Below are 12,915 nucleotides of genomic sequence, written 5' to 3'. Positions count from 1 at the left end.
TTTTCTCTGTTGCATTTGCATGTATGTGCATCATTGCTTTTTTTCACTTCTCCATGCTGTTAGGAGCCAGGATTTAGGTTTTGGATTCTCAGCATATTATAGATATGATTTTATCATGATTTTAAAGGAGCTCCTTTAGTGCTTGTACTTTGTATTCTCACGGATATATTTAGCAGTCCCATTGACCTATTTGTTGTTATTTATTGGACATCAATAAAATTATCTTATCACATCTCTCCATCTGGACATAACTTGGTTTTCAAATCTAGAAGGAAAATAGGTTATTAATTGATTTGGCAATATATATAATTTTATTGTGGCTTCTTCAATGCAGTGGTGCAAATATCTCTGATTGGTAAAGAGAAAAAACAGAGTAGAGACCTTGTTGTTGCTCAAGACTCACTATATATTTCTCCTGATATTTCCAGTTTCTCCCAAGATTTTTAGGTTGTCAATGATATATTAAGAATTCCTCAGTTCCAAGTTTATTCTTGCTGATATTTTTGGATAATTTTCAATATTTCCCCTGATATCTCTAATGAGTTTCTATTTGGACCCTTGACAATATATTCCCTGAAATGTTATTTTCGTTAATGCTTCGATGTGTGTTTTTTAATGATCTACAAGATGATGTGAAATTGGTTGGGAGTCAATTCAGTTGTTATATTGTTGCCATTGGTTAACTGGTACTTTTGTGATTCTTAATTGATACTATGCCTTCATAAATAACCAAATTAAACTATTTTGCATTGCATCCACTTGGCGTGATCACTAACATAAGATTTGATCTTGGGTCCCATGTTGTATGAGAAATTTAAAATGGACAAATGCATCTTTCCTCAGTCACAAGCCCTAAGTAGAATACTATAAAGTTGAATTATCAGAGTCTAGAGACAATGTGTTCCCCCGATTGTTTCTATCTAAAAACATTCCTAGAAAGGAAACAACCAATAAACTTGGGGAATTAGGGGGAAATGCTATTCCCACCAAAAAATCAAAAAAAAAAAAAAATTATAAAGGAAGGGGTTCTTCAGTAAATCATTGCCCTGTGTTGTTGATTAGAAGAGAAACTTGTGATACTTGTATTTATATAAGTAATAGATCTGTACAATTAAATCGCTCTTCAGCAGATATATGAAACATAAATGTTGCTTCTTTAGCACAGTTCTTTCTCCCATAGGCTATGGAACTGCAGGAAGGTTAGACTCTATGAGTTGACATAGCCCTATGTTTTCTGCATCCCCTTTAGCCATTTTTTGTATTATTTAGGGCACTTACTCCCCATGAATCATTAGTTACAACCTACATTCCGAGAAGTACTAGACCCAACCAATGTTGTCCTTACAATATATTGGTTTTTCACAGGTGAAGATGTGTGAAAATCCTTGAACTGATGCCATATTAGATGTGATTTATTTAGGTAGTTACTGGCATTTTATGACTTGCCAATGGAAAAAAAAAACATTAACATATATGGCATTGAGATACTCACAGAACTTAATTATTTAGGAATGGTTCTGTTCCGGGAAAGGAAAGTGTGACAAACTTGAGCTACTTATGGTTAGCATGTCTCACGTTTTCTATTATCATTTCATGTGCCCATTTTGTTGGCTAGTCACTAAACACCATATCTGTTATATGTATTCAGTTTGTCATTACTAACTTTGAGCAATCAATAGATAAGAGGATTTTCTGTTTCTCCATTTCGGCATAACTTGTTTGACGGATCTGGAAGAAAACTAGTTCACAATCGAGATATTTACATCGTAAGGCATTTCCCTCTGAAATGAGCTCCCCTAATCGCATTTTTGTCTTAATGTTAACAGTCAGATCTATTGTTAGACGATTCAACAATTATCTGCCCGTATGTCTACCCACTTGGTCTGTCGTGCACACACAAATAGCCAGTTTGCTGCAGAGGAGGGTCGGGGCAGATGCCTTTGCTGCATGGGATTTATCAACGCAGTGGTAGGAAAAAGCACAAAGCTAGAGTTTGAGATACGATGAAGAAAATTCTGATCCGGCCGATGGATTGAAGGTTTGAGTCCATGGGACTCTCAAATTTCTCATCTCACCGCAGCAACCATCACAGCTGCAATTGGACACAGAACAATTCTCTTGGTTTAGGGTTTCCAGCTTTGACTAGATCTTCAATTCAGGACAGTTTGGTACCAAATCTAGGCGAAATTGACATTTTTACATTCGGTATGTAAGCTAATGATGGCTTCCATCAATCTCAATCTATGCAGTTTCTTAGGCGCAAGAAGATGCTACCTCTGCAATTTGGTCATGGATTCAAAACAGAGTAGCAAAATGTTGATAATAGAGATGGCTTCAGTGGTGTCTATGACCAAGTTTTTCACATGAAGGAGCTTATTTTCCTTGAAGCACATGCAAAGCCATATATGAGGGAATTGACTGCCAGTGATGTTGTCATAGGTACATTCGTAACTCTTATTGGAAAAGAGAGGGTAGGAAAATAACATACAAATATTGAGAAACACCAAACACAATGGATTTCCTATTATTGATGGACTCCTATATCATTGTTTTATGGAGGATATCAAAGAGATGAAAACCATGGTTTTTGATAGCTAGGCACTTTTTTTTGTAGCTTTGCCACATGTCTAGGAAAAGAGTAATTAATTTATCCTACGAATTTTACCACTAATTATATTTTTACATGAGTAATTAACCCATGGATAAAGTAGAGTATATTTTTCAAATAAGTTATATGAAACAAAAGGTTTTGTAAACCATACTTCAACAGATGACAAAAATTTCTCTTTCAAAATTGGATAAAAGGACCATTGGATAACAGGTGGCATAGTTGACCCTGTTTAAAGGGAGGTCGATAGATTTTCAGGAATATTTACAACAGATTCAAATTTGCAGGCAGGATATCAACAGTCAAAGAATCAATTTCCAATTTGATGGCAGAGGATTTTCTATCATTTCCGTATTCCTTGTAGCAACTTAAAATTTATTTTATTTTTAGTTTACTATTAGGATTTTATTTCTAAAATCTTGTAACAGCTTGAGGATTATGTTTTTCCTATATATTCTTTCATTAGAATATATATTTGTAATGTAAGGGAGGTTGGTTTTTGGTGTAAAAAACCCAAGTTTGTATACTGTAGAAGCTTGACAAAGTACTCCTTGTTATGGCTAGAAAACTGGTTATTGCTAATGCCATAAGCTAACGGCTATCTTGGCATTTTGACTGCGCAGTGGAGGATGCCCATTACATGCCTAACAAGAATGGGTTCCTTGAGAGTAAGTATAGCTACTAGTTGAATTCCTGTCTCTGGGCTTCAGAATATTGTTGAAATCTTCTAATTTCGTTGTTCTGTGATAATATTTGATTGTATTATTGTTCATATACCAGTGAATATTGATCAATATGAATGATTTTCCTTTCGCAGTTCTTGTGTTTTGATTATTTATGAATAGGAATTGATTCATTCAACTAAAATTGGTATTGTTGATTTTGATGGTACCTCTGTGCTCTAGCTTGATGATTGGGTGTTGTGCCGAATTCAAGAAAAATGGTCATTCTTAAAGAGTACAAGGGGTGGAACGAGATGAATCACCAAGGGGCTGCAACTCCACGTTGTAAATGCTAGAGCCTATGGAAGGAGACCTCCTTATCAGTATATGATGTGTTACAGAATTCTTGGATTATATAGTTTATTTGATATTCATTGGGGCATACGGCACATTGGTCGGGGTTAGATACAGTGAATTAGATTCCACCCACAAAGGTAGCATAGTATTTGGTTCTCATTGGTTGGTCACAGGAATCCACAATATGGTACAACAAGTTCTATTGGATGTATACTAATATAAACAGTGTACCTTTTTATGTTTTTGGCGACGATAATCCTTGACTGTTCATGGTTCAATTGGATTTATGGTTTAGCCAAGGTTACACCATTTTGGGTTTCGTAATATACTCACTAATTCTAGATTGTTCATGGTTCCACTTGGATTATGGTTTAGCCATGGTTTCACCACAATCCAAGAGATTTTGGCTTTTGTAATATAGTCAACATCAGAGAAAATACAAACGACCCAGATCCATTGAAACCTTGAAAGTTTGTTCATGAACTCTCTAGATCCATCAAAACCTTGAAAGTTTGTTCATGAACTCTCCGAATTTGGTATAAAATGTGTACTATATTTGAAACTTCAATTTTCCATTAAATTAATGGGACATGAATTCCCACAAAGGAGTTCAGAAAGGTGCAATTAAGTTGAGCTTTCAACTTGTCATTCAATTGATGGACATTGAATATTAAATATAAGATAAATATATAGGAGTAGCATGTGAGTGTTAGTTTTATAAAGAAGATTCTTTCTATTATTAATAAAAATATAGATAGTTAGTTTCATTTTAAAGGGTTATAAATATGAGTTATAAATACAAGACTTAAAGGGTTGTAAATATGAGTTATTAATTGTTTTTATGCAAAACCTGATAAATAGTAATTTAGTAATTTCTTTTTAATTGAGTGACTCAAATTCATGTTTCTTTAGGTTGAAGGTAAAGCCACTAAAGTGGAAAAAATTGTGATGCCAATAATCAGAGGGATTGTAATAAGAAATTTAATATTCCAAGAAGAGGAGGTAGTAGTAGATTCTAATAAATTAGCAATGCAACAACGCAAATGTTTGCAACAAATTTAGAGAGATCCACCTTGTTGAATAATGCACAGACTACATGGATAATGGATTTCCGCACTTTATGCCTTACGGCGTTTCCTTTGCAACATCTGGTGCAAATGCTAGTTTTATATTCATATTTGAATATATAAACCAAATTTAAATATATATTTAAGATTTATAAATAAAATATAATATTATATAGTTACATTTAAATATATTAACTACATTTGATAGTCGAGGTAACATGACCAACCGAATGTGCGCCTCACTCCATTCGTTCCGCTCGGTCGATATATTTAAGATTTATATATAAATTAAATACTGAATATAAATTTTATAATAATTATTTTATAACCATTAATATAAAAAAATATATATATTTAAATTTTAAATATAAAGTAAGTATTAAATAGTATGTTATTTAATTTGTTTTTTTGGTTTGATTTACAAATGAGTTGAAATTTGAATTTTATGGTTTACCTCACACTTTATAACATGGTAAATGCCAATTAAGTTGCCTCACGAGTCATATGCAAGACAATTGTGAGAGCCAAAGGCATATTAGTTTTGCGAGAAGTAAAATGGATCTCTTCTTAAAGGATCTGAAAAAGGATTTATAATTCTTAACATATAGTCATAACATTGAGCACATCTACCACAATTTGACTACAATCCTTTCCAATACCATTAACAAGTTCTCTCGGGACGTCTCTTATAAAAAGTACAATAAATATTCCAACCATTTTTATAATAACGATTATAAAATTGCTAGGATAGCAATTAGAGATACTCCTAAAGAATCTATAAAGCTTGAAAAAACAAATATGTACAAAGTTCTTATGAAGATGAAGCTTCACTTTTCTAAAGTTGAGCCTAGAAACTTTTGGAGGAATATTCTTGTTCGTAAAATGAAAGAAAATAATTCGATCCCCTTAAATAATTGGGATATCTATCTTAAGAATATTTATGATTTGAGAGACATCATGGGCACCGTATTGAACACTCTTATAAAGGAGGATATATTTTCTTTGGAAGATGTGGAGTTCCACATCAAGTGACTTTCTAATGGGAAAATTACAGATGTTCAAGGCTACCAAGATGAAATTTTCAAAATGGGAAGGTCTATCCTAATCGCTAGTATACATAAACTCCTTAATTTGGTAGTAAAACAAGGCTTCCCTAAGTCTTGGACATAAATTTTTATTGTTCCTATCTTTAAAAGTGGGGATAAAAACATTCTCTCTAATTATAGGACCATTATGATTAGACACATTTTATCCAATCTGTATGGACTCATTTTGGAAAAGAAGATTAGCCTTTGGCTTGAATGCCATGGAAAAAGAGCTAAAGGGAAAGTTGGATTTAGGATACATCACCATCTTATTACTCTTAGGATTATTGCGGAGGAATGTGGAAATAATAAAACCAATCTCTTTTATTTTTTTGTCAACTTTAGAGAAGCTTTCAACACAATTCCTTGGGATAAGCTATTGGAAAAGCTAGAAGAGATAATGGTTCCTCTCGAGATGAGGGTTGTTATAACTAGACTATATGAGAATATTATTTCCAAGCTTAGGAACATTGAGGGTTGGTAAGAAGAAATTAATGGAAATATCAAAGTTAAGCAAGGGTGTCCCCTATACCCTACCCCTTTTGGAATTTACACTGGTAAGCTAGAAGAATGTTTGGAAACTATAGGATGTGATGGCCCCAGGATCATAGGTATTGTCATTACTCTTCCATTTTATGATGATGATATACTCTTCTAGCCAGGAGCCATGATGATCTTGACAAGCAGCTTAAAATCCTCCAAGCTTACTGCTCCATAATGGGTATGCTTGTTAATACCAACATGACTAAGGTCATGACAATTAAATCCAATAATATCAACTACGATAATTTCATGTTTGAAAATAACTAGTTGGTGAAAGTTTTTTCATACAAGTATCTAGGAATCGACATTTATCATTAGCTCAATTGGAAATAACATTGAGAAAATATTTAACGGGGGCTAGAAAGCTTATTATGGGTTCAAAAATAATTTTAAGTCAATAGACCTTTGGTTACAGAGTAAAACAAAGTTCCTCTTTGAGACTCTCGTTACCCCTATTATTTTATTTGGATGTGAGGTTTGGGATTGTAATTTTTCTGTAGAATCGTGGAGAAAGATTGATTTGATCCAAAACCAATTTATATCCTACAAGCTCAAGATTTAAGGAAATACTCCCTACCTTATCCTCTTGATTGTAGCAAGACTTTACCCCATTGAAATCATGGTTATGATTAGGTATATCATGTATAAGAAGAATCTATACAACATGGAAGCCAAGAGGTTCCCCCAAAATTGCTTCTAATTCTAGCCAAAACCCCACCTCTAACTAGGATGCCAAATATTGACTAGACCATTGAGGGTAAAGGAGGATATCATCTTGGAGAATAAAGATAATATTAAAAGTACTATTACTTTTAAATTTAAGGATAAATATTAAAACTAAAAAGGAATCTAATATATTATATAAGGAGGTAATCAACCACAATCTTAATAAGTATAATTATCTTTATGACTTGTTGATGCTAAGAGGAAAATGAATATTTCCAAGATAAGAAATTATTCCCATAAGCTTCAAAGTGAAATTAGACATTGGTAAGTTCCCAAAACACCTTGGGATGAAAGAGTCTATCACCTTTGTGATAACTAGAAAATTGAAGATAAAAAAACACTTTCTCTTATATTCTCCACTCTTACTCACATATGTTCTTCTTTTCAATCGTAAAAATAAATTATTAATAAATATAAATTAATTTCTATCATCATTATATATTTAAATTTGTAATATAATTTTATATAATCTATATACCATTTCTAAAATTTAAATAATATTTATATATTGCTAAATTTAAAATTGTTGTTATGTTATATTTGAAAATATAAAAACAAAAAAAATAATATTTATATATTGCTAAATTTAAAAATGTTGTTATGTTATATTTGAAAATATAAAAAACAAAACAAATCAATCTTTAATAGATTTATTATTGATTTAGAAAATAAGCTTTTAAAATTACAATTTATATTTATTTAATTTTCATACAAAATAGAAATTTACTTTATGTACATTCAATTTTTTGGAATTTATGTTTTTTAAATATGCACTTTCTATTCCATCATGAACTTCATATATATTTAAAAACCTGATTTTACCTTCTTCATGGTAAACAATTTTTAAATTATTTTAAAAAATAAAATAAATCTTCACTTTTTTCAGACAAAATTGAAATTTACTCTATATATATTTAATTTTTTTGAATTTATTTTTTTAAATATGCACTTTATATTCAAACATGAACTTCATGTATATTTAAAAACCTGATTTTACCTTCTTCAAAATAAAATTTTTTTAAATTATTTTAAAAAATAAAATAAATCTTCACTTTAAAGTAAGTGAGTACATTTAATGGATGCATAATTTTATACATTTAACAAAATAAATATTCATTGAACAACAATACAACAATATAAATCATTTTCCAAAACATAAAGTAAACTGAATTGTTTTATTTTTGGGGGAAAAATCTATATACTCAGGGTAATTTGGTTGTCTAAATAGTTTTTTAAAATTTGAATTTATATAGAAAAATATATTTTAGAAAAACGAGAAATTGTTTAAATAAATACAAATAAAATTAAGAGAAAAAATAAAAGAAAAAGAAAAAAACAGTTCCCCATGAATGGGTGGCGAAAAAAGTTCTCATGCAAAAATTTCCTATATATCTTTTATAACAATTTTCCCATGAAAAAACTTAACAAAGCTTTCGACTGGTTGGCAAAACAAAACACTTCATAACCAAAAAAATTGAAAATGTAAATTCCCTTACTCTCACTGACTTTAGCATGAGAACAAAGACATACTAAAAATGCCTAACTTTCACGGACTGTAGCATGGGAACAATGTCGAAATTTCATGTTTAGGCATTTAATGAGCGGATAATATTGAAATAAAACGAAAATTACAACGACAGAGCTCAAGAGACACAAAAAAAGATTGCTCCTGCCGAGAGGAAAGAGTGTTTAATTTTATTTACAAAACAACAATAGCGGAGAAAATGGTAAAGAGAATTACAAAGAACGAAGATACACAAATGAATTCTGCTACCCTCGGAGAGGAAAATGTGCTTCTATTTATTTATACAAGTATTTTTTAAGTTTAATCATTTTAACTCTGTTACACTACACTAGCCTCAGACAGCCTTCTTCGAGAAGTGAATATCCATTTCAACAGAAATATGCAGCCAGAAGAAAAGTAAACTATGTATTACTTCATCATCGAATTTTATGGAATATAGGCGTTCATCCATGGATAAATTTTAAAGATTGCTGTTCATCGAGGGTTAAATTTTACTTTATAAAACAGCATTGCCAAAATAGGTAAATGTTGAAAGTAATGTTTTTATGTCATATATAGTTATTATTAGGAGTTACAAAAAATTAAATTAGAAAATGTTGTTTCCAATGTATGAGTCATAGTCTTATCTAAATGTATCAAAAATAATTTAGGTTATATATATATGTAAACTTTATCAAAGTAGTTAAATGTTGAAAGTAATGTTTTTATGTCATGTGTAGTTGTTATTTTTTTTTTCCGAGGGAAAAATCAAAACTTTTTATTAAGATATAAAAAGTTTTACAAGCAATTGTGACACATGCCATCGCATCTGGCTCAGCAAACTGCTGTTCTGCTCAACATTTAAGGAGATGTTCTGCTGTTCTTTTGGAGACGGAACCTGTACAAGCAACCTTCCAAAGGAGGCACCATGGAAAAGCATGAAAACTATATGCGAAGCCATAACCTGGGGTCTCCTTTAGCAGAAGGAAAACAAACCCAATCATCAAAAAATAGAAAAGTTTTGAATCCCGGTGTAAGTATCAAACGGAAAGAAGAAAAACAGAGTCTGTATGTTGTGTCTAAAAGTACTGAAACTGATAACAAAAACTAATTTATACGAAGCTCGAAAAAACAAAAATAAACAGAAGCTATATAGAGCCGCTACAAAACTGCTGTCAAAAAAGATGAAGAAGGTCAGATGTCAAAGAGACTGTGCATAGGGAGGCATATTTGATATGACTGAATGCCCCTGTCTGATCTCTTCTATGGTCCAGCTGCCCATATTCTCTTGTACATCAGCCTTAGATAGCTGGTCTGCTTCTTCATTCTTGTCCCTGTAAATGTGGCAGATAGAAAAAATATTAAAAGATGCCTTTAATAAAGACATTTCTTCCACAAGAGTCCTCAAAATCTGATTATGACAAGATGCCTTTCCATTGACCCAATTTATGACATTTAGAGAGTCCCCAAAAATCTGTATCGTGTTTATGTTTCTGTGAAGAAGCCAGCATAAAAGGTAGCGAAGAGCTGATAATTCCGCATAGTTATTAGTGCCATAACCCAACCCAACAGAAGCTTTCAAAGTGTGTTCCAGATTGATATGAATGCATAGGCCAGCTCCAGCCCTGTTATTTTGTGAAGCCCCATCAAAGAAACCACAAGGGATGCCTTCCTGAATGTTGATTTGATTTTGCTTTGGGTTAGGATCTTTAGGCTCAGGGGGCAGTAAGGCAGTGTATATGGCAACTATGTTAATGGCGGTGACGGAAGAAGGAGTGTCCTTATCTTGGAAAATGCTTTTATTCCTGGCAAGCCATATTCCCCAGCAAAAAATGAGAGGCAAGTTCCTCAAGTTTCCTTCTCGAAAGTCTTGCCTCCATTTTCTCCAAGCTGTCTCCAAAGAATCATGTCCCCACTGAGCTTTAATCTTGAGCAGCACAGTGACCTACTCCCAAATCTGTCTTGTGACAGCACAAGTAATGAAAAGGTGAGTTATGGATTCATCTTCAGAATTGCATAGGGGACATCCTCCAGGCCCAACTAAGAATCTTGCCTGTAAAATTTCCCAGGTTGGAACCTTCCTTTTTAAGATACACCAGAGAAAAAGCCTGGCCTTTGTTGGGCTTTTGAGTTTCCACAGATTTTTGGCACACCAATCCGGAACACCCCAACCTTTCTTTCCCATCAAGAAGAGATAACCATCTTTAGGCGAGTATTCCCCTGATTTACTCTGGGCCCACATCAAGCAGTCAGGTTCATCTTTCATCCTGAAATTTGAACGTTGTAAACCTTTAATGAAACCCTCCCACTCAGCCTTCCATCTGAAATTTATTCCCAGATCGACATCATCCTTCCACGCCTGTCCCCAAATAGTAGACTGTCCGACCTTCTCCACCTGATTTAGTGCTGTAATACCTTTACTGTCCAGATGTCTGAGTAGTCCAGGTGATAAGGCAAAGTCCTCATTGCAGCCTGCCCAAGGATCTCTGCCAATCCTGACAAGTCTACCATCACCAACTTTCCAAGCTAGGCCTTGTTCAATTACAGAGAAAGCATCCACCGTGGCCTTCCATATGGCAGAAACATTTTTAATCTTCTTGTTTTGACTCCAAATCCAATCTTCCAAAGGGATGGGGTCTATGTATTTCCTTTTTACCACTCTTGTCCATAAGTTTTCCAGAGTTATTAGCCTCCATCTGGATTTCGCAGCTAAAGAGAGGCTGAAGTCTAGAAGTCTTTTAATGCCCCATCCTCCCCATTCTTTTGGTCTGGCCACTTTGTCCCAGGCCACCCAAGGTAACACTGAGGACTCCTTTGTGCCAGCCCATAGAAATCTATCGCATATTTTCCTGATTTTCTCCAGCATTCCTTTGGGTATCCATGTCAGGGCGGCCCAGTATACCGGAATAGCTAGAAGAACTGATTTAATAAGAGTCAGCCTCCCAGCTCTGGATAACCATCTGAAGCTCCAATGTGATATTCTGGCTTCAATCTTGGCTATGAGCCAATTCCAGTCCTCTTTTTTGTAACCAACCGGCTTTAACCAGAATCCCAAGTATTTAAAAGGAATATCCAGGGGCTGTATGGGGAATGGGAATAAATTAGCCAGACTATTCCTTTCCCTTCTTTCAAAGTCTGCCACACAAGCTTGGGACTTTCTTGAGTTTATCTGCATTCCAGTGGCTTTTAGGAAAAGATCAAAGATGAATTTTAACTCCTTTAGTTCATTAGAGGAACCATTAGTGAATATCAAAATATCATCAACAAAAAGAAGGTGTGTGATGAAGAGATTGATTGCTACCTCGATACCCTTTACCTTCTCCGTTCTTCTGGCTTTGTGAATTAGTCTGCTTAGCCCTTCTGCCACAAGAAGAAACAAAAGGGGTGATAAAGGGCAACCTTGCCTTAGTCCCCTCTGACTATTGAAAAAAGAGGAGGCTGCACCGTTAACTAGAACTGCAAAGCTGACATTTGTGATGCACCCCATGTTCCAGCTAACAAAGGAATAGTTAAAGCCAAGATGTGTCAGCAGCATCCTCAGATAGAGCCAACTGATCCGGTCATATGCTTTGGATAAGTCAATTTTGAGCACAGCCCCCTCCCTTTCTTCATTCTGATACTATGAATAACCTCCTGGGCTACACCAATGGCTTCATGAATTTTTCTTCCATCCAGGAAGCCAAATTGTTCCATCGATATGTTTTGAGATAGAATTGGATCTAATCTAAGAGCAATAACCTTTGCTATAATCTTGTAGATGCAGTTGCACAAGGATATTGGCCTAAAGTCTTCGAAACTTTCCGGATCATCCTTCTTCGGAATAAGAGCAATAAAAGTTGAGTTGAAAGGTCTATAGACTGCTCCTTTCTGTCTCGACTCTTCAACTACTTCAGTTATTTCAGTTCCTATTTCATCAAAAAAATGGAGGAACAACTCGATTGTCCAGCCATCTGGGCCTGGACTCTTATCCTTGCCCATGAGCTTCATAACTGCTTCAACCTCTTCCTTTGAGACCGGGGAAGACAGATCTTCTGTTTCATCTTCCTCAATGAATCTAGGAAAACTTTGCGCCATTTGGAGGACTTCTGCAATAGTAGCCTCCCCAGAATCTGAGAAAATATTTTGAAAATGTCTTTTACCTAACCCAGAGATCTTTGAGAAGGAATTAACAATCCTCCCTTCTTCGTCTTTAAGGTGCCAGATAGTATTTGCAGCTTTCCTACCTTTAGCAAAGTTATGAAAAAACTTTGTATTCTCATCCCCAGATTTTATCCAGACTGCCCTACTTTTTATCCTCCATTCTTCTTCCTTATCCAATAGGATTTTATTTTGTTGCTTCTCCAAATGGAGGATTCTGTCTTTG

The 12,915-nt window shown here is 34.0% G+C and overlaps 1 protein-coding gene across 1 annotated transcript; it reads right to left on the bottom strand.

Moving 5' to 3' along the window:
• Positions 1-9,753: 9,753 nt before the first annotated feature.
• LOC149159981 (uncharacterized) lies at positions 9,754-12,039 on the bottom strand. Its single transcript, XM_089434485.1, has 2 exons — positions 10,706-12,039; positions 9,754-10,357 (listed from the first exon to the last, which is right to left on the bottom strand). The coding sequence occupies exons 1-2, from the start codon at positions 12,037-12,039 to the stop codon at positions 9,754-9,756; spliced, it is 1,938 nt and encodes a 645-aa protein (XP_089290611.1).
• Between the last annotated feature and the right edge of the window lie 876 nt (positions 12,040-12,915).

The sequence above is a fragment of the Pinus tabuliformis genome, chromosome 5_2, assembly GCF_031772625.1.
Source record: "Pinus tabuliformis cultivar Carrire ecotype Pingquan chromosome 5_2, CPIR1, whole genome shotgun sequence".
NCBI lineage: Eukaryota > Viridiplantae > Streptophyta > Pinopsida > Pinales > Pinaceae > Pinus > Pinus tabuliformis.
Note: the sequence above shows the minus strand (reverse complement) of the source record. Positions and strands in the feature narration are given on the sequence as shown.

What these genes read in the sequence shown, in the direction of transcription:
- LOC149159981 (XM_089434485.1), bottom strand. Translation starts at nt 12,039, where the DNA reads ATGGGGTGCATCACAAATGTCAGCTTTGCAGTTCTAGTTAACGGTGCA. An exon ending in GGTTGGGGTGTTCCGGATTG is followed by an intron (nt 10,358 to 10,705) that starts GTGTGCCAAAAA and finishes ATGGCTTGCCAG; the next exon opens with GAATAAAAGCATTTTCCAAG.